General features: G+C 40.2%; 3 protein-coding genes and 1 non-coding gene across 6 annotated transcripts; 3 read left to right on the top strand and 1 right to left on the bottom strand.

Moving 5' to 3' along the window:
• Positions 1 to 806: 806 nt before the first annotated feature.
• Positions 807 to 5,983, top strand: LOC116252965 (TOM1-like protein 2). 3 transcript variants are annotated; one of them, XM_031627626.2, is made up of 4 exons: positions 807 to 1,192; positions 1,668 to 2,207; positions 3,833 to 4,117; positions 5,319 to 5,983. In XM_031627626.2, exons 2-4 carry the CDS (start codon positions 1,722 to 1,724, stop codon positions 5,604 to 5,606), a joined length of 1,059 nt encoding a protein of 352 aa, XP_031483486.1. In that variant the 5' UTR covers positions 807 to 1,192; positions 1,668 to 1,721; the 3' UTR covers positions 5,607 to 5,983. The 3 variants fall into 3 exon arrangements, with proteins under 3 accessions (XP_031483486.1, XP_031483484.1, XP_031483485.1); XM_031627624.2 differs by having other exon boundaries at positions 1,629 to 2,207; XM_031627625.2 differs by having other exon boundaries at positions 807 to 1,299; positions 1,629 to 2,207.
• A 698-nt stretch (positions 5,984 to 6,681) lies between these two features.
• On the bottom strand, positions 6,682 to 6,754 carry TRNAR-CCG (transfer RNA arginine (anticodon CCG)). The gene has a single exon. It is a non-coding gene; the product is annotated as a tRNA-Arg (tRNA).
• A 1,331-nt stretch (positions 6,755 to 8,085) lies between these two features.
• LOC116253653 (uncharacterized) lies at positions 8,086 to 13,590 on the top strand. The gene is made up of 8 exons (XM_031628585.2): positions 8,086 to 8,368; positions 9,089 to 9,184; positions 9,293 to 9,376; positions 9,648 to 9,808; positions 10,784 to 10,901; positions 11,236 to 11,371; positions 12,459 to 12,637; positions 13,218 to 13,590. Exons 1-8 carry the CDS (start codon positions 8,144 to 8,146, stop codon positions 13,452 to 13,454), a joined length of 1,236 nt encoding a protein of 411 aa, XP_031484445.1. The 5' UTR covers positions 8,086 to 8,143; the 3' UTR covers positions 13,455 to 13,590.
• Positions 13,591 to 14,313: 723 nt separating this feature from the next.
• On the top strand, positions 14,314 to 20,659 carry LOC116253708 (protein CHLOROPLAST J-LIKE DOMAIN 1, chloroplastic). The gene is made up of 10 exons (XM_031628674.2): positions 14,314 to 14,613; positions 15,271 to 15,367; positions 15,480 to 15,584; positions 16,103 to 16,180; positions 17,436 to 17,491; positions 18,718 to 18,775; positions 19,517 to 19,642; positions 19,788 to 19,883; positions 20,273 to 20,344; positions 20,424 to 20,659. Exons 1-10 carry the CDS (start codon positions 14,504 to 14,506, stop codon positions 20,484 to 20,486), a joined length of 861 nt encoding a protein of 286 aa, XP_031484534.1. The 5' UTR covers positions 14,314 to 14,503; the 3' UTR covers positions 20,487 to 20,659.
• Positions 20,660 to 21,559: the final 900 nt, after the last annotated feature.

Here is a 21,559-nt window from a genome sequence, read left to right as displayed (position 1 = left end):
GGCAATCTTCAAACAAGCTCCTTAATAAATCACGAATTTCTTGATTTTTTTTTTTGTATTGTAATTTATTATTTAAAAAAACAGTTGTTGTTACTTCCATTGAAAAGGAAAATGGGATAAATATGAGTTTCTTTTTTTTACTTGAGTTAGGACGGTAAGAGTGGTATGCTATGCTGTAGCTTTAGACAAAAACAAGTTCGCATCACAGAAAAGGGAAATTTACACGAGACGATAACTAAAATCACCATATCTTGCAAAACCGCACTTTCAAGCGTTAAGTTAGTGAGGCTGACATTTGAACGCCTAAATCTAAAGAGTGTCAAGTCAAAAGTCCCGAATTCAACCGTAAACTTGCTATGCTGTTATTCAAGTATTTTTAAAAAGTTTGGTGGTAGGCGACGCCCGCTTTTAATCGAAGAAAACATTAAACTAGAAAGTTATTAAATAAAAGAACATGCCACTTAAGATTGTATTCCACAGCTTTCCGAAATTAGTCGATTTTATATCTAACTAATTTTGATATTGATGAAAACAAATAGTTTGAATGTGATGAAGCCCGAACTGACATTATAATTAAAGAGGCTAGTACAAATTAATGAACATACAACCAATACAAATTAATGAACATGCAACTAATATAAAAGTAATTCAGTTATTTTGTCTCATTAACCTAGTTTAAAGCAGTGATAATCTATTGAAAACACTTAACTTTGGTTTTTTTTTTTCTTTTTGCTAAACTTTCAATTTTGATGTATTTTTCTTAATAACAATAAAGGAGATGGTACGCTTCTTGTAGTGCTGGTGCCAAGAAACGTGAGCTCGCAAAGAAAATTTCTTCGAATGTTTTGGGAGCAACTGAGCAAGAGAGGAGGCCGACATGGAGGAGGTCCCTAGTGAAGATTGAACTGAAGAATCGGTGTGAAAGGAAGACGCAGCCCAAGCCCGCGGGAAAGAGTTTGGCGGAAGAGAGGGAGAGGGAAAAGGCTCTCGCTCCTGTTCAATAAAGTCATCCTGACACGTCTACACGAGTTCGTGGCGCAATTTGCCCGCTTCCTTTCCGGCCTTTTTTGTCGAATACCGGCGATTCCGGCGCGACGGAAAGTTGGTTTGGTTTCAGTAACCATCTCGCTCCTTATATCTCTCCTCCTCCTTATTCTTTGTTCGTCTGAGCGTAGGATTTTCTCGCTGATCGGTGAGGCTCCCTTCTCCCTCTCTGTTTCTTGCCATTTCATTCTGAATCGCCATTTCAAGGTGTTGTCTGTTTTCTTGTTTGAGTGTTGTCTCGGCACTTTGTTAAAGGCGAGTGCAGCAACTACTGGCCCTCTGAATCTTTTGTTTTTGGCAGCTACGGCTATCTATTTGTTGTTTTTGGAGTTCTGATTTCATGCGTTGCATAAACTCTCATCTTTCTCTAGGATTTGGCGTCCTTTTTTCTTTGGGAGCACGAAAAGAGATTTGTTTGGAAGGCGTTCCGAGATATAGGGCTTTTAGATGGATTAAATTTTCGAATTAGAAAGCCAGGGATATTTGTCCTTGTTCCCAACTTGAAGAGGTTGGGGTTTTGAGTTTCGGGAGGACTTTTGATTTTTTCTCTTTCTTTTGGAGATTAATGGAGAGTGACGTTTCAGGTAAACAGCTGGCTCTGTTCTGTTATTTCGATCATATAGGAGCTGCACCAAGAAGGACGGTCCGGTCGGCAGCCGTTGGAACTTTCTGTTTAGATGGAGAAGCTGAAGCTTGGCGAATGGGGGGAGCGCATAAAGATTGGTGGCGCTCAAATGAGCAGGAAGGTGAGCGGGAAGATGAAGGAGATCCTTCAGGTTCAGACTCCGGAAGGGAAGATGGTGGACGAGGCAACATCTGATCGTCTGGAGGAGCCTGACTGGGCTATTAATTTGAGAATTTGCTCGTTGCTCTCGAGCGAGGAATTCAGCGGACAGGAGGTGGTGAAGGCGATCAAGAAGAAGATTGCATGTAAGAACCAACAAAGCCAGAGGTTGAGCTTAGAACTTTTGGAGGCCTGTGCTATGAATTGCGACAAGGTTTTCTCGGAGATCGCGTCCGAGAAGATATTGGACGAGATGGTGAGGGTCATTGATAATCCATTGACGCATTTTGGCACCAGGCAGAGGGCTTTGCAGTTGATTCAGGCATGGGGCGAGTCGTCTGATCTTGGTTATCTGCCGGTGTTCCAGCAGACGTATATGGTATTTCCTCTTCTTTTTGTGGTGGTGCTGTTCGTGCTTTGTTTGGTGTACTGCTGGCTTATTGCTTTTACGTTCTTTTTTAACAGTATCAGTTGCATTTGTTGTCCTCATTCCAAATGTTTTACAGGAATGGACTTTAGTATTTTGTTGCTCTTATTTGGGAAGTAACAGCCCGGCCGTTGCTATTATATTTTATACTAGTTATGTTGCACTTTGTGCATCGGCTTAAATGGTTATTAACTTCTTATAATGTTTTCATGTTCTTTAAACGAGTGAATACATGAAACGATGATCCATTCATCTCTGACCACAACAATGAAGCATGTTAACTATTTTTTAGGTAAGGCTGAGCGCTTTGTAACCTTGATACATCCATCATGAAGACTCAGCAGATCACCAGAATTGGGAGCTTTGTAAGCCAATATCTGTATGAAGCTTAGTCTTTTAATTAGTCTATAATCGCCGAACAACCTGAACTAAACTTCCCATTGCTCCTCCTTAGTCACTCGAATTCTCAGAGTTTGGAAAATTTGCTTTTCAGTTTATAAAGGGAATCATAATTGTTTTGGGACATTCGGCCAGTGCAACCAAACTAGCTCAGATCAGTATATCAAACAAACTTATTAGCATTCTGTGGGACTTTGAACAAGAAAGGGGAATTGTGCAGAATTTATGGAGTCTAGAGGTGAATTTGAATAATGGAAAGTTCTTGAGAAAATTATGAGAGGGAAGCCAGTTTTAAAGTATTCCACTATGCACGTTAAGAAAAAGGGTAAAAATTACACCCCAACAGTAAAATACAGGTTTTTTAGCTATGGGCCTAGCAAAAGAAAAATTGGGATAGGTTCCTTTAGGATCTTCCACCCCCCCACCTTTCTCCTCCATTCACAAAACAAAATGTAGGACTGGTGCCAACAGTTCATCACATATTTAATAACAGTATGCCAGAAGCCAGGTTGGTTAATTAACTTAATTCAAAATACAAGAAAAGGTATTTATGTGGCATGATCCTTACTACTTGTGGCAGAAGACAGATATAATTGGTTTTGTTACTGATAACAAACTTATCGGGCAAACGCCATTCACGGCATTATGAAAAATATCAAAATAAACTTGTTGGATGTTTCAGGTTATGTACAGCTAACTCATTAACTTTTGGTCATAAATTAAAATTAAACGGTTCCCAGGTGACTTTACCTGCATCTCCCTGTAATATTTGCTCGTGAACATCGGCAGATTACATGTACAGACAGTTGCCTTTTGTATATGTTAGTGTGGTGTTACAACGTTTCTTAAAATTTTTACCAGATTGCAGACTTTGCTTGCAGAAGATGCAAAATGACTGAAACTAAAGCTGAGGGCAACTTGAATGAGATAACGCTCTCGCTTTCCATGGAATATCCTGTTTTGCTTGCAGGGCGCCTAAACTGTTTACCACATTATTGTTCTTATTTCTAATCTTTATTAAGCAGACATCTTTCACTTCCAGTGGATTCTTTTTATCAAGCATATAGCTTTCACTTCCAGTGGCGTCTCTACCTGTGAACTCAGATGTTCAAATGGTATTTGATAATTTTTTTCCGTTGTGGCCATTCATTCGTGACCTTTTCTTCAACTTCTTCTAGAGTCTCAAAGCAAGAGGGGCAACATTTCCGGTTCATCAAGATGTTGGTTCTGCAGCATCATTTCCACCATTCATGGAACCCCTTGTTGATCAATCTCCAACATCTCTACCCCCAGGATATCCTGCGGCAGGCATCACTCAGGGTGGTGGAGAGCAAATTCCTTTTGTACATGGCAATGGCATTCTTTCAACTGAACAAAAGAAGGAAGAACTTGAAATAGCTCGGAATAGCATTGAACTTTTATCTTCCATGTTAGGATCTGAATCAAAAGAAGGACCAATTAAAGTAAGTGCTCTATGATTCTTCTTGTTCATATTTTTGGGGTGCTCTTTGCAACATTTTCACAGGCATATAACATATTAATATTGTCTAATCATTGTTCTTTGGATGCTTAAATCATTGCTGGTTTTGGTGTTTTTTCTTCTATAGTAGCATCTGAGAGAATAGTAGCATCTGAGTTTCTCTATTCATTCTTTTATTGACTTCAAAGAGTGTTAGCCACAAATATGTAAAGATCCTGATGCACAAGGTTTTCAGTGATGATGCTCTTTTACTGAAAAGTCAGCTTTAATTATTCGGCCAGCTTATAATCTTTTTATGAAACTTAAATCAATTTGGATACAATCTGATATGTTTGACAAATATGGTTTAATTGATATATCCTTCACATGTTGGGGAGTGAAATAAAGTGGTGAAAGTTTTGCAATAGGCACTGAAATCGAACTACACGAGTCTACTTGCAGGTTGGTAAGTGAACAGCTTTTAAATTAGCTTGTTAAAAGCAGGCCTACTTGGCCGGCATTCTTGGTTTATGTCAAGCTTAATGGGGGGCAACTCCTTTCAGTGTCTTAATATCCTGCTAACGGGATTCAGGAATCAAATAGACAAGTTGGTTGGGATGATGAGGAGTTAAATCAGAAATTTCGTGCTGATTGATAGGGGCTGTGCACTAAAGTAGGTTTTCAGCAAAGTGGTCCTTCCTTACAGGTCTTAGCAGAAATTTTCCCTGCCTAATCTGATTCTGCAAGTTCATCCCCACTCTTCCACTGGTCCTTGCAAAAAGGGCCTTCATGGTTATGGGGCGTACAATCATTGTAGGATGGATTATTTTGCGTGTGCCATGCTACAAAAAGCTTCTAAAATAAGTCACTGGCATTATTGTGACACTGAAGTCTCTTAGTTGAGATGGGGGTCATTATGGTATTATTCTTCTAGGAGGCTTAGTTTGCATAGTTCTGTGCTTGGTCTTCATTTCAGATGCTTTAAGCGTTGTGGTTATGCCGTCAGTCATCAAGGGGGATCAAAAGTATATCTCCTCTTTCTTTCCCTGAACATGGTCTCCACTCTGATACTGGAAATTCAAATACTAAGTTCTTTCTTCTAGATTTTAATGCCTCTGCAGTAAAGGAAACCCATTTCCTTGTTCCCTCAAGGCTTCTTGTTCTTGCCATTTCTGACGATGGGTGCACTACATGTGGGTTTGCAGGACAATCCAATCGTGAGCATAGTGGAGAAATGTCGGCAGTCACAGGCATCATTGAAGAGGATCATCGAGAGCACGAGTGATGATGAAAGCTTGCTCTTTGATGCCTTGAATCTGCATGACGAGCTTCAACTTGTTCTTTCCAAATATGAAGAATCGCAGGCTGTGAAGGTGGAAGCAGTGCCTGTCCATTGTAGTCGCCAGTCAACAGAAAACTCGGCCCTGTCTACCACGGTCGAACAAGCTGAAAAACCTGAGCAGAGTGAGGGAACCCTTCAAAGCAATCAGTAGTCTAAGCTGATCATCATAATGTCAGTAGATCCTATGGAGAGTGCCGTGGGTTTTCAATTTGTCCGTCCATGACGATCGTGCAAGCTGAAGACCCTGACCAGCAAAAAGAAACTCTTCTAATCATCCAGCAGCCTAGAGGCTGATCAGCATGCTTTGACTATTTTGTGTGGAGAGTTCCGTCTGTTTTTTCATGCCTTTCTCCGTCTGTTTTTCATCCCTTTCTTGCTTGTATCATATGTAGTTCTGATGGCTTCTTTTGCTTCCTGCTTGAGCGGCCTTAGTGACGCAAAAGCTCGACGGAGCGATGCCATACATTGTTTGGCATATGGTTTGTTTATATCTCTTCCAGTTTTGTGTGGAATAAGTTTTCTTTTTTATTCCATTCTCTTAACAAATGGTTAGCTATAGATTGCAGAAAAGCGAATAATAGCGATTAGAATGTCATCGGGGCAATTTAGTGCCTGTTTGCGTGACGAGATTCGTTCAAAGCCTGAAACAAACGTGCGAGCATCACGTTAGAAAATGGATGTGTTCGCTGACTAGGTGGTGGGGAGAAAAAAGAAGCAGGGGGTAGAGGATAAAGATCGAAACAACAGAAAAAAAGGTTAACCTGAATAAGAAAATGAAAAGGTCGTTAGTGCGAGGTGCAACAGAAATGGGTCAGAAATCACTTTAAATGCGATACAAATGACTAAAGATCAGGTTGCCGGCCATTTTCCCTCAACCGCCTGGAAGTCGTTCAGTTGGTTTCTGGATATTTCCTTAATGCTGATAAAGGAGGAGGGTGGCTGACACAGGTGGACGACTTCAATGCGTGGGGCAATTTCATCAAATGGGTGTCGTGGAAGAATAACAACATCAAATGGAGGAAACGGGCGGTTAAGCAAGAGGAAGATAGGCGCTTGACCACGCGACGGGGTGTCCACACATCTCGAACACGCCCCTGAAAATGGAAGGGGTTAAACTTGACAAAGACGAATAACAAAAAGAGAACCAGGCTGCATCCATAAGAAGAATTGAGATCAACCTGAACAAAACCAACAACTGCCAAATTGAAGACTGCGTTGGTGGTCGTCGATCACGGTGGGACTCGAACCCACAATCTCCCGCTCCGGAGGCGAGCGCCTTATCCATTAGGCCACGCGACCTCAAATACTCGATTTCACTGAAAGGGAGATAAAAGATTAAAGAATCACTAATAAAATTTGAACCTGCCACGGGCGATCACGATTGTACTCGAACCCACCACAATCTCCCTTATCCATTAGGCCGCACGATCGCACTAACAAAAACAAAAAAAAGGACTCTGGTTTAAGAAACCCCTGAGTTCCTGAGGTAGATTCCACATTACTAATACTGTCACGGGTTGAGTTTCTCTAGCCCGCGCGGTGCCGAGGGCGTTCTCCAAAGCTTTCGATCAGCCATCTCTTTCTTAAGCTAGCGGAAGCATTTATTTTTTCTTGGGGACTGTGGACTAGACGATGAGTGCTAAGCACTCGACACATCATCACCCAGGTTTATCTCATTGTCGGTCATCGGCAAGCCGTGGCCATGAGGCCATGTCAGAACTTCGTCATTCCTCTAAGTGTCTATCTACATCCAAACGAAATATGGGTGGAGGTAGACTTTTGTTGGGAGGAAGTCCCCAGCCGAAGCCAGTTGACGACTATATGTCATTAAGTAAAGCGGCCGACCATCGCCCTACTCGACGATGAGCATTCACTTGCTCACCCCCGTGTGACTCTACGCGGTTGTGGAACGCAGCGTATACGCCCACTGAGGGAATTGTCCCTAACCCACGCTTACCCCCTTGTGTATCCAAACACTACGCGTGGGGAACCCAACAGATTCCCCAACGACGAATTTGCACTTTTAAAGGGACTATTGATCTTGATGCATTGATTCGCTTCGTCGCTGCACCACCACGATGCACATTTCACGTGCATTGCTTTTTGCTTCATTTAGCGTTCGATTGATCCCACATGCCTTACAACTATACATAAACTGGCCAAACAACATCACCTTTTACTAACTTGGTCCAACCAAACACAGTTTTTTACTAACTTGGTCCACTTTTACTAACTTGGTCCAACCAAACACAATTTTTTACTAACTTGGTCCAACCAGACACAGTTGGCAGGCAACAAATACTTCACATTTTCTTTTGACTGCTTTTCTCTTAACTGTGAAAAAAATTCAAGAACTCAAATTGTTTTTCTTCCATCTAAAAGGTAAAGGTCTGCCGTCGTACACTAATTTAAAAACATGAACACCACCTAGATCTTCCCTTTCCTTTCGACGCTATTGATGATGATCACGCGTTGGTTACGCCAAATTCGGGCGTATTTCTTGGAATCTATCGTCCTTCTGCTGCCAAGGTTCGGATAAGGAATTATGGATCCGTTTAGGCCCAGGCCCCGCCGCATATTTGTCAGCAGGCCTAACTAATTGCCCGTCTTTTCTATGTATAAAAAGGAAGTCCCCCGCCAAGAGAAGTGCGGCCAGCGTACGGATAGAAGGGCGCTCACCCTCTCTGTATGGCTCTCGCAGCGACAACGTCGTCCCCGTCGCTCTTCCCCAAAACCGATGGAATCGCCCCTTGGACGCGCCGGAAGCCATTTTCCGTTATCGGAACCGAGGGACAGTCACTCTCCGTTCACTACGCGACGGTGCCGGTGAGGGCCAAACTTGGTCCGCCCTCTCTGGAGTACAGGAAGCTCGGCGACTCTGACCTTCAGATCAGCGAGGTCACTCTCGGGACGGTAACTCTGCCAGGCTTCCTTACATCCTCCTGTTCCTCTCGATTTTTCTCTGCGTTCCGTTCCCCTCTCTTTCCCTTATGTCGTCCCTCGACGGAAGGGATGCTGTCGTCGCGTGGGATAAGCATTCTCAGCATTGGTGGTCAGGATTCCTTCTTGTTCTAGGTTTCTATTGCAGGACAAAAAACAGATGGAGCTTTGTTTCGTCATTCATGTAGAAGCGGAGGGGGGGTGAAGGACCAAAGTATAATCCTTATTTGGATTATGGAGATCATAGTCCCACTTAGGATCCAAATCCTAATCCGATAGTGCGATTGTAAATTCAAGCACTAGAAAATGGGAGTAACTAGTTTTATGGTAACGGAATGATATCTTGTGGCAAATTTACGTCTCTTGCCTGTGGAATGATCAGGTGGTTGAGAAATAACTGAATTTGCTCAATTGCAGGTGCCAATATAAATTTTTTACGAAGAAATGAAGAAGCAAATCGACCGTAGAAATTTTGCAGATATTTAACCCTGTATATCTAGCAATGTCAAAGAGACCTTCATGTGGTGTTAAAATTATGAAAAAAAAAAGTTTTAACATTTGACAAATTTCTGTCTTTCAAAATTCAGTAGTTATAATTTAGACTTCTTTCGTGAAAACGAATCAGAAACTCAAAAAATTGTTTCAAATGGTCTCGGTTGCAGAACCAACTGAATGTTCTGGTTGTCGTGGCAGATGACTTTCGGAGAGCAGAATACCGAGAAGGAGGCACACGAGTTGCTTAGCTACGCGTTTGAATGTGGCGTTAACATCCTTGATACAGCTGAAGCAGTAAGCCCAACCCTTTGCTGTCCCATGCATGTTTGCTGTACTCAACATAACGTGAACAAATTTTTCTTTTTTTCTCCACCAATGCTGATAGATCTCATGTATTGGCAGTACCCTATCCCAATGAGGAAGGAAACTCAAGGGCGCACAGATCTTTTTATCGGTAGCTGGTTGAAATCCATGCCTCGTGATAAGGTATCCCTGCTACACACATGCGCGCGCACAGCCGTTTTAAATACGTCTTGGAGTTTGTTGTCCAAGTAAAACAGTTTAATCTATTAACTTTTTTCTTTTTCCAAAATCAAACTGGGTGTGTGGGACGCGCTTTCATGCTGCATAGACACCCCCATCCAAATTTAGTGGAGCATCTTTGTATCATTCGTGAATTCAGCTGTCTCCCACAAAAGGTTGACCATTCTCCCTTTTCCGCGTTTAAAGGTATGCTGTTTGACTTTCCATGTATTAGGTGATCTTGGCTACAAAAGTTTGTGGTTATTCCGAGAGGTCAAGTTACATCCGTGAAAATGCAAAGGTTTTGCGAGTTGATGCAGCTAACATCAAAGAAAGTGTAGAGAAAAGCCTCAAGCGCCTTGGCACTGACTACATCGATCTACTGCAGATACACTGGTTAGCTAATTGCACATGATCTTCATGGCTGCTTCTGTGATATCCTGATATTCATGTCCTTGTCACTAAGCAATTACATTTATTTAAAGCTGAATTTATTGGCAACTTGAATGGCATTTCACATTTTCCACTGCATTTTCCACCGGTTAGTATGGATGCTATCATGTTCCCGTTCAATGTGATGATTGCTGCCATTTCATTTTCATGCTTTCACGTTTCCAAAGCTTGGGTACCTCTAACTAGCAAACAGCCCTGCTCCTGCGAACCACTTTATGAAGTCCTGCTTTTAAGTCAACACTTAAATGATACTTGCACGAAAGATAATGAAAGTCCTTCACATGGCCTAGACTTTTGAATTCTGCATTGGTTTCAAAGTCGTATCCACTTCTGTCATTCTGGAAAGTTGACTCTGAAAATTCCTCCATTTACAAGAAAAGTTTAAGCAATATCCTCACAGTTAGTGGTAGGTATAAGATAGCTGTACATATATTTATTTATATATAAAGTGTTTATTTTGAGATTTACCTTACATGGTTTTTCCTTAAATGCCTTTCATTTCCCCTTTCTGTTCTTTCGGCAAATCACTTGAAATAGTTTTCTTGAAATTATTCTGGTTTTTATTGTACAGCCTAGAGATCAATGAGAATTTCACTTAAAGGGTCTAAACCAGATTTTTCTGCTGGTAAAAGTGTACTGGTCTTTAGCATTTTCTAGCATTCACTGACAAACTATTTGAACTTTAGTAGTTATGTAAGTATTAATGGAAGACCCACTCTGTGTTGCTAATTTTAAGTTGTTCTTCCGTGTATGCTCAATGATTAATACAATATTCATGAAATTCGTTTTTCTTGCTCTTGCATCTGAGTCTGTACATGGATCAAAATGATTGGCTTTACCAGTATTCTGACTTTTTTTTTTTCTATTTGCACTTAATTGCTTAACTTCGTATCTCCTATATTTATTGTATTTCTACAGGCCAGATCGTTATGTCTCATTGTTTGGTGAATTCTTTTATGATTACAAAAAATGGAGGCCAAGCGTGCCAATCGTTGAGCAGCTAAGGGCTTTTCAAGAGCTTATCAAGGAAGGCAAGGTAATGAACTAATTCTGAATGAGCATGTGAATGTATATGAAGTCCCTTTCCGAGGTAATGCAGATTATTTTGAACTTTTATGCAATTCAGTCTCATGAAACTGACAAAATTTAATGGTTTGATATCTTAGCTTTATTTACCAGTCAAAACTTGATATAGATACTTTGAACTTTTCTCCTTTTCAAGTTATTTTGATTTTTCTATTCTTTTGCAAATTCACCTTTTTTTTTCAGAGAAGTAATGAGATTTCTTACACTTGGAAGTTATGGCTATGCCTTCTTGACATCTTTTTGATAGTTCATGAGGCTACTAATGTGTCGTGGCTTCATTTCAGGTGAGATACATTGGAGTTTCTAACGAAACTTCTTATGGAGTCATGGAGTTCGTTCATGCTTCAAAGACAGAAGGGTTGCCTAAAATTGTCAGTATCCAGAACAATTACAGTTTGTTATTTAGATGCAAATTTGAAGGTGAGCAACTTATGCCTGATGGTTTGTCTGTGTGGTATTTAATTGCAGAAGCTTGCTGGTTTATCTTTTTCGTACTGTTCATCAAATGTCCCTATATTGATTTTCATTGCTGACATCAATCAAAAGTGCATAAAATCGGATTTGTGAAAAACCTGCTTAAATAATACCTGCATTCTGAAATCACAGGTTTCTCCAATTATCGCCCATGCAAGTCCAGAGATGATATAGTTTCTACTCAATTACTTGACAAATCTATTTTCTGCTCAAACTAACGCCATCTTCTTTTCCTATCATTAGGAAGGCAAGATACCTTTTGTTTTACTGGTAAATATTTACCTTTACCGTGTTTGTGTTGCAGTTTTGGTTTTTCTTCAATGTTTCCGAACTGCCACAGCATTCATATTCCTCCATCAATATTATAAACAAACACCAAAAGTTTCTTTGAACCATCACTATTGCTTGTAGAAGTTCGTCCATGATCCTGATTGTTCGATGCATAATTTTCAATTGGGGCCACCGTTTTATGCCAAACTCCAAAAATGACCATCCATTTTTTCACAACTATCCATTGCTGGTCTCAAAATTAATCTATGTGGTCTTGGGATGGATCTTTAAAGTTCTTGACGTTCTCCAATAAATTTGAAAATAAACTACCAATGATGGCTCCATACGTGGATCCTAGGAGCCAATAGGAAAAAAAGCTTCGCATTCAGGGACTGTATACACTTCCTTGAGCAGATTTAACCTAGCGGTAAATAAAGGCATACTCTAATTATTATCATGTCAGTTCAAATTTTAACTTGTGCTCTGTAGACTGGCAAAAGTAACCGGTTATTTGCAGTCGTCAGGAAAACACTGGCTTATGTCAAGTTTAAGATCATGAGGCCCTTTGTTGGACTAGCAGCGGGAAGGTGAAATCTGAGAAAAAAAAAAAAAAAAACCTGCTTTTCTAATTGCGATTAAGGTTTACCGTGTAAAATTGTAAATATGCATCCTTTGACTTCGTGGTTGCATTAATGTGGCTGCCCCAAATATTTTATGATCCCTCCAATTTTTTTATGATGTGGAACCTGTTTGGCTGATGCAGTTGATCTGGCTGAGGTATGCCATCCAAACAACTGTAATATTGGTTTGCTCGCATATTCACCATTGGGTGGTGGAACACTGTCCGGAAAATACTTGGATATTGATTCAGAAGCAGCAAAGAAAGGCAGATTAAACCTTTTTCCGGGATACATGGAGAGGTACATAAGTTCCCTTGCAAAGGTTAGACAAACTGATATCAACTTCTCCACCGAAATCTACCTGAGATTTTTTCTGGTCATATATCACTTGTATTTTATACGCCTTTTTCTTTTGGTCATCGATCTATCCCATCTGCAACAGAGGTGCTCTTGAGGCTTGAACTGGAAACGCCTTGTCTAAAATTGAGCAAGGTCTACTAATCTATCGGAGTCAATACCTGGAAGCCGGGAAGTAGTTGAGCATAAGCTATAGTAGAATAAATAGTCATCAGTTGGTGCAAGTGGGATGCACAATATTACACAAATTAATTTGATGATGTCTCCATTCATTGAAGAAGGAAAGGATCAATATCTCGAGGAAAAATAGAAAGGCTATGCTGGATGTTTCCATTAGCTCGGAGAAAATTTCCATTTGATTTAAGATGACTGTGTCTCAAGAATTCAGAATGTCATGCATATAATATAATTCTTTTTCATTTTACGTGGTGGATTTAAATAATTGCTCAAACTTTTCCATTTTTCATATTTATAATCTAAAATGCACACTTTATGTATCATCTGAGATTCTGAAGCGGCGGTTGACACATTTCTTTTGTCTTCAGGAAGTAACAGAACTATATGTCCAACTGGCTAAAAAGCATGGGCTTACCCCTACCCAGCTGGCACTTGGATTTGTGCGTGATCGTCCATTTATGACCAGTTCTATAATTGGTGCTACATCTTTGGAGCAGCTCAAGGAAGATCTGGATGTATACGCCCTACCACGCCCCTTACCTCCAGAAGTGTTGTCTGGGGTTGAAGATATATTCAAGAGATATAAAGATCCTTCAACTTTATGAAGTCGCGTGCTCATTTTTTGGGCATGTCATCCATTTAAAGGGTTCCTCAAGTGCATTTCATAGTAATATACTTCATGGATTGAATTTGTTCTGCATTCTGCAAGCATTTTCTGTAATCGATTCAGCCATTTTATAATCAGGAGGAACAATTTTAACTCTGAAAACGTCCAGCTGCTTGGAGATTTAGGTAAAGTGAAATAATAAGCTGCGTCAGTACTTCATAGTAATTCACGCTGGAAGACGGCAACTAAGAACCACCGTGAACCAAGTTTTTCAAGTAAATAATGAGAGAGAGAGAGAGAGATGGAAGAGGGCAAGGCAGCACAATGGTTCTTCTCCTTTCATTTAAAAAAATCGTCTGTCTCGTCCTCAGCAGGTACAGAAGAGGTCTCACAAGTGGTTTCATTTAGCCTTTAGCCTATGAAGCTGCTCAACCAAATAATTCAGGCTTTCGAAACTTTGGTTAACGCAACTGGAAACGAACCACAAGTATGCATTGGATTAACTTGTATATTCAAATGGGCTCTTTCAAGCCCAACATGAGACGCCAAAGCCCAAGCTCTGCCCAACCACGGATTACCCAAAATGAAATTGGATATGCTCCAACTGGCTTAAGATCCAACATTTACAAACACTAGAGTAGATTTTGGATTAACTCTGGATTCAAATTCACATGTATCTGCTAGCCCAATCCAGACCCATCAGAATTGAAACTTGCATTGCTAATCGAGTAAACCCAATCCTTCCTGGGGCAATCCATGATCGGCAAAACCGACTCGACGCCTGAATCGGGTCCGTCGGTCTTAAACCCACGGTGGTTTCGTTTTGAACCCAAGAACGAGGAGTTATCAGTAAATTACAGCTTCATGATGTAAACCGAAGCGGTCCTTCCCCTGTCCTCCTCGTCGTCGTCTGAGGGAAAGAGATAGGGAGTGGGTGCTCACCGCGACTCCGCCATTCCCTCCTTCCGCTCCCGCCTCCAACCCTGATTCCCTTCCGGCCCCGCCTTCATCATGTCGTAAGCCTTCCTTCTGCAACCGTCGGTGAATATGGCTGCCGTGATTCCCAATATCCTTCCCTGCTCGAATGTTCGAATCTCTAGGAGCGATTACTCATCCCGCTCTTTAGTCTCGCCCACTGGGGGTCTCTCCTACTGTAGGTAATGATTTCTTGTTTCTTGAGTTGCAGAGACTGTTTCTGTCGTGCAATCCTCGGGTGATACTGGGAATTATTGGGTTTATATTTAAATTGTGGATGCTGGCGAAATGGAATAGAGCATGTCTTTTCGGCTGAAAGAGAAAAATGCATCAACTGAATGGTTCATGTATTGTAAATCAAGTAAGGTGTAGCTATGGTAAGGAATGAAATTAGGCGACATTGTTTTGAGTGATAATGTTGCTATCAGTAAAAGGACTGTACCACTATCGGAGTCGGTTTTGCGACTAGTGTAAAGCGAGAGTGTATTCCAAGAATTATATAATGGTGTCTGTAAAAGTTTAAAATTCTTTTTCATGGTCCTGCCATTAAAGGTTGCCGAGAGTATGTCAAGTTGTTGAGCTGAAGGTAATGTGCTTTTCGACATACAGCTGACCTCGTACTGACGACGCCTCGACTATTGCGTGATGCCGTTTACTACTTCTTATATCAGATTAAGTTGTTTCAGTGATGTTTCATTGATGCTTTACGAGCATTACCCTGACCAAAGGAAAATGTACAGTCTTATATATCTGTTGCTACGCATTTTTCTGTTTTTGTATCTTTTGGAATTGGGAATTGCTTCTAAGGACTAATATTCTTTCCTTTTCTTTTCTATAAGGTTTTCAAGACTGCGGTCGGTGCGGTTTGGCATTGTATGTAATGCTTCATCTGCTGCTGGGAGCTCATGGGCAAACAGTGATGAAAACCCTTATGAGGTTAGTTTGGTACACTGTTTCACCGTCAGAAAGACACTTCCCTGCTTGAACTTTTGTTGTCATCTATTATTGCTTATATAGCAATGATTTTGTCTTCTTGTTCTGGGATTAGGTTCTTGGTGTTAGTCCTATTGAAGGCTTCGACATGATTAAGGCATCTTACACACGAAAACTCAAGGATGCACAGAGAAGAGGTGATGAAGCATTGGCAAGTCGGGTATGTGAAACTGGATTTTCGTCTTCCATATTTATGTCAAGTAGGTGAAGGCTGGTTCATAGAGGACAATTATCCCTAAATAAATTTAATCAACATATTTCTATAGTCATCTTCAAGGACTCTGCAAGAAAACTTAAAGGTCTTTAATTCTTTCAGTTCTTCTGTTCAATCCCTTAGGCAGACAGATTACTGTTTGACAAATTACTAAGGCACCTACTAGTTTTTGTGCTTAGAGGCCTTCTGCCTTTGTAACGATGTGGCCTGTGAAATTTAAGTGACTTAATTCTCACACTTATCAGACCGAAACTTCAACTTTTTTGAGAAGGGGGGAAGAAAGGAGCACATTTGGTTGCAAAAATGGACATACATTCGTGATGACCTCTCTCTACCAAAATCTCTTGTGCAGTGAATGACGTATTTTACATATGTCCCTTCATCAAGTGTTCTTTATTTTGTTCTGCAGCAGTTTTTCTGTGTCTTGTTCTGCTATATCTTATTGATTTTTCTTTTTTAAATAGTTGGAGAGAGCATATGATACAATCATGATGGCTCAGCTGAAAAACCGTAAAAAAGGCGTTACATTTGGTTCATTTCAGGTTTGCTTCTATTTGATGGAGTCTCCTCTGCTCCTTTTATTTTTTCTAGTTGGCTGGATGACCTTGTTTGTCGTATGAAGTGAGGGCTCTTTTCTATTGCTCATGGATAATAAATGTATTCTTCATGTATTTTTATATATTTTTTCTGTGAAGCAATTGACTAGGTGGAGGAAACACCAACCTGTGTTTCTGGTTCTGATATAATTGTCTATTCAGTCGTTCCTAGAAAAATTAAATGTGTGTTTTTCAGGGGTACAGAGATCATTTGGCTGGATGACCTTGTTTGTTGTTTGAACTGAGGGCTCTTTTCTATTGCTCATGAATAATAAATGTATTCTTCATGTATATATATATATTTTTTTCTGTGAAGCAATTGACTAGGTGGAGGAAACACCAACCTGTGTTTCTGGTTCTGATATAATTGACTATTCAGTTGTAAGATCCTAGAAAAATTAAATGTGTGTTTTTCAGGAGTATAGAGATCATCATTTTCATATGTTGGTTTTGAACCAAATTCACCAGAGCAAGAAGCTCTATAGCAATTTTCCTGGCATCAATGTTTAACTCTTAAGCGGAATAAAGTGAATCTTTTATCTGGGTCATTAATGCCAAGTTGCCAACTGATGTTGTTCATCTCATCCTGTGTAGCCATTGCTACCATCGTGAAATTGCATCTCCATTGACAATTGCCTGACTTGTGGCAAATTCAAGAAATCATCTACTTCTCTTCGCCGCAAGCACTATGACTTCTGTCTCTGGTCTAGAAGAAAAGATTTCCTTTCCCCACAGTTTGTGTTTGAAATATCACTCTGTTTGAAATGGCTGCTGATTTGTGTTTCAAGGCAGTGACTAAGGACTAATAATGTGGAATTCAGAAGCATATTTTTTTAACAAAATATGTTTTTGAGTTTTTCAGTTTCTTCGTTTTGAATATTATTAATGATATAAGTATGTGAATGACTTCATGCATGTCATGCCTATGGTTTTTCGGTTGAGATTTTCTTGTCGACCAACAAATCCATTGCACTAATTTTGGTTTTAGACATGATGGTGTGTTGGTCTTGTATATCACACAGCATCTGCTATTCCTTGTGTTCTTAACTGTCTGACCTAATGCACAACTGGGCTGGTGGTGTGCATCATTTCTTGGCTGCTTATGCAGCAGTCAACGATTTTGGAAATTGTTGACCCCTGTTTATTGGAATATCTATGGTTATTTATTTGACATAGTAATATAGTAAAGTGTTTTTTTTAGGTCTCGAAGGATATCAAGTACGCTGATAAGCAGCCAATTGTTCCATGGTTTCCAAGGTACTTCCCTACCTCCCTTTTGGTATGATACACATCTTACAATGTGTCTGTGCAGCAATTTTTTAATTCAATGTAGTACAAGGTATCTCGTTGCATCATGTTTGTGACTGGCATGTAACATGTTTCCTTAATTAGGAACTTACGTAATTGAAGGCAAGAAGCAACCTTTAAATGCTGTATGAGAATGTTTTCTTGGTTTTGTAGTCCCATTGGGCAAAAAACTTATTGAGGGCTTCAAACACTGCCACTTCACTTCTACAAATTATATAAAATTTTAGGAAATATGAAAGGAGGAAAATGAGAATAAAGAAGCATTTAAAATCATACAAGAGATTTTAAGTGATTAGAAGGGAGCATGGTAATAAATTTCCTATGTCACATAGATGCAGTTGCATTACTCTAAAGCATTTCGGGATTAGGACATGACTGGCTCCAAAATGGCAATTATTTTAAAGTGTTGGCAATATTAGTGATAATATTGTATGTATACATGTATTTATACATAACTGTTTGTGTGTTCATGATGTGTGTATGCATGTAGAGTGCATGCTGCAGGCAACTTATAGCTAAAGAGGGATATAAAGAAGATCTTCTTTGAAAAGTAGTTTGACCCCATCCGCTAGAGCTTGAAGAATGCCCAAGGGACCGGCATACTCAGGACCAATTTGTCGTTGTATCCCTGCAGATATTTTTCTTTCTAGCCACACAATTACTAATACCCCATCAATTTAATGTTTATGCACTTAGACTAGGAACCATATGTACTGGCATATGCTTCAGGTTATACGAATGATCTAGAGGAAAATAGTTTTACCTTTTGAGGACATTGTGGCAAGTTGATGGCTGAAATGTACCAAAGTTGTTCTAGAAAAAGTAAATGCAATGAAGTTTTGATCACACACAGGTAGTGATGTTACTGATGTGAGCATGAGACAGAATATCTGGACACGGTGCATCTAAGTGGTCTGGACATTTGTGGAATATCTAAATTGGGCATGAGACAGAATTCTAGACATGGTGCATCTGAGTGGTGTGAGCAACTGGGCATTTGTGGAATATCTAAGTGGAGGTGTATCTTATTTAACTGTTCCATTCAGCACCTTCTGCAAGTAGCCAAACACCAGTAAATTATTCTAGTTGGCTTGACTTTTTGCAGCTCTTGTGCTCTTTCCCGTGTTTTTCTATTAGTAGTCCTGGTAACACCTGTCTTGTTGCATGTGCTTCAGGTTCACGAAATCTAGTGTGCAGGACATGCGCATCAATCTGGCTATTTCTGCTGCCTTTGTAAGTTGTTTTAGTAGATCCTAAAGTATGGTCTGTGATAGTTGATCTTTTTATGATGTTAATTCTCACCAATTGTCTGATGCTGCCACTATTATTACATAGGAGAACTTACTGAAGTCAGGAAGTATGATTCCTTTTGAGAGGATGTAGTTTGCTTATGAAATAATCAGCTTTTTTCTGGCTTTCACGAGCAACACTTTGTGAAGAAAGGTTTAGACTTGAGTCATTAAAACTTATAATCTGAGTGTCATTTATGCAATCTCTTCAGTAGTGGACTCTATGCAGTGACTTATCTTCCAGAGCTGCTATTTTGTGTGTTGTGTGCATAGCTGTGTGTGTGTGTGTGTGAGAGAGAGAGAGAGAGAGAGAGAGAGAGAGAGGTATAAACAGTTGAGTTGACCGAGGGAGTCAAAGGTTTCTTTTACATCTCCGACATACTAATTAAAACATTATGTCAGACATTATTTTCTTGATAGAAGCATCATCCCATTTGGCATGCTATGGCATGGAACTTTCCAATTATATTCAATTAATCAGGTGGTAAGTTTTTCTGCTTTTATCTTCACATGCTTGGTTTTTCTAGATTTTCTAGTTATTTGATATTTTGAAGAAGTATTATGTTCACAATTATTTTAGGTCTTTCTTTATAATTTATGTTAAGAACAAAATTTGAATGAATCATGAAAAGTTCTTGATTAAATTTTTGCTGGGTGCCCTCTAAACTGTGACCTGTCTTGGCAGACTATATGGGTGGCTATCAAACGGAATGCTGAATGGAAGCCTTTGCAGTTTTTAGCTTTTGTTTTTGTATACCGAATATTTGAAAAGTTGAAAGCATTTGAGCCACCTGTATCTCCAACATACACTGTGAGGATCAGCCTCTTTCTATAAATTCTTTTGTTGATAAAATTGATTTTTTTCTCATGCTAAAATAGTTCAATATTTGGAGTTTAAAGATCTTGTACTACCATATAAAGTGACGAAACATATGCACGCAAAATTCTTGTTGCAGGAGGATGGTGAAGATGAAGGCCGGGCATTACGTATGGGGAAGCGACTCCTGCGTTCTCTGGCCTTGGTATTTGGTTGTGTAGCCATTACATCTTTGGTATGTGATTTTCTCCTCAAAATTGCATACTGAAACTCTTCAACAAAGTGAGTTTCAACTTTCATCATTGCATAGTAATAAAAGCAGCAGTCAAACAAAATAATAATATTGAAAGTCCTTTTGGATGTAGACGTGTTCCTCATTTATGACATGTATATGGTGCATCCATGAAGAAATTATTTGAATTGTGATTTTGTGGACTTTCTTCATTTTGTGCCACTTTGCTAACTGCTCTTGATCTTATGCCGAGATATTCTGTTTATTATAGTTTGCTTGTTTTCTCAAGGTGGCTTCTATTATATTCTCTTCTTATGTTCTCCACCTTCTTAAGATTTGTTCTTGATATCATCTTTCTTACGTTCTTGGATTTTAATAATTTCAATTTCCAGGCGTACACTGGTGTCTTGAATCTGATCGAATTCATTGGCCAATTCATACCATCATTCCTCTACAATAACCAGGTAACCTGCCACTGAATGGTTTCCTAAAAGCATAGTTTCCTTCATCTCTCCTAATTGACGAGCTTTCGTGAATTCTCAGGAGTTGTTGGTCACCTCAGCCACGGCGATCTCGTTGTATATCATGGCTTCGTATTATAGATGAGTTCATTGAACGGGCATTAGTAGTGAGAGTTCCCTTTGTATGATATTGGGGCATATTAGTTTGTTAGTACCATTCTGTGCCTCAGAAACTGTGCGTATGTGGGTTTCTGATATCCTATCGTTGGTTGTGGCATGAATTAGTCAAGGGCCTCCAGACCATCAGATTTATTTGCACCCTGTGGTTTGGTTTCTCTCTTTCTCAATGGTCGACTATTCCCAGAACTTCCGCTCCATGATACCGGCAGTCGTCTAGTTTCTTCAGTTAGTTTTTTATTGATTCAGCAATCCTCTGTCAAAGAATGTGATACCAAGAGGAAGTGTAGTGAGGAATTCGTCAATGCTAAGGCTGGATGAATGGCCGTAGAGTAGGAGTATACCTTGGCATGAACGTACCCGAAAAGGAATCTGCGATCTGCTTGTAGATGCCCAAAGGCATCAAAATGAATGGCGCTAAGACTGGCCATGTTTATATGGTTTCCAAATGCCAATCCATTTGTTGCGCCTGGCGAAATTTGTGAAACACCCATCCGGGCGACACGTCTAGGCGGCATCAGATAACCTTGTTATTCGTCCATGTAAAGCTGAGGGCGGGTCAGAGAGGGCAACCAAACCACGCGCTTGAGCGATCTCCTTAGAACTCCGGCTGGAGTGGAGATTCGCGGAGATTCGGTTCCTTTCCAGTATCTCCAAGGCCAAAAACGGCGTTTAAATCGCCCATGATCAAGTATGGAAGGGGAATCGAGAGCAGCGCAGTTGTGAACTGCATCATGGCCGACTTAGGAGCTCTGGGGGGGGGGGGGTAAGCACCCCTTGCGACAAACGACTTTTTTGTCAATGCATTGAACCAGAATCCACCATTTGTTGCTGTCTAGAATTCGGGAAGCGATTAGAGAGGCAGCCCATGTACCCACAACTCTGGCCCTGCCCTCCGACCTCCGACCATACAGCATCGATGACTACAGAGTACAGGGTACTGTCTCAAACTAGAGCTCCATTTTGACACTCGAGTTTTCATCAATCAGGATCGTCTTTCCCCCTTTGATCAAGGCAATAGTTCTGACACTCTCCTTTACA

The sequence above is a fragment of the Nymphaea colorata genome, chromosome 4 (assembly GCF_008831285.2).
Source record: "Nymphaea colorata isolate Beijing-Zhang1983 chromosome 4, ASM883128v2, whole genome shotgun sequence".
NCBI lineage: Eukaryota > Viridiplantae > Streptophyta > Magnoliopsida > Nymphaeales > Nymphaeaceae > Nymphaea > Nymphaea colorata.
This window is presented reverse-complemented; position numbering and strand designations above follow the sequence as displayed.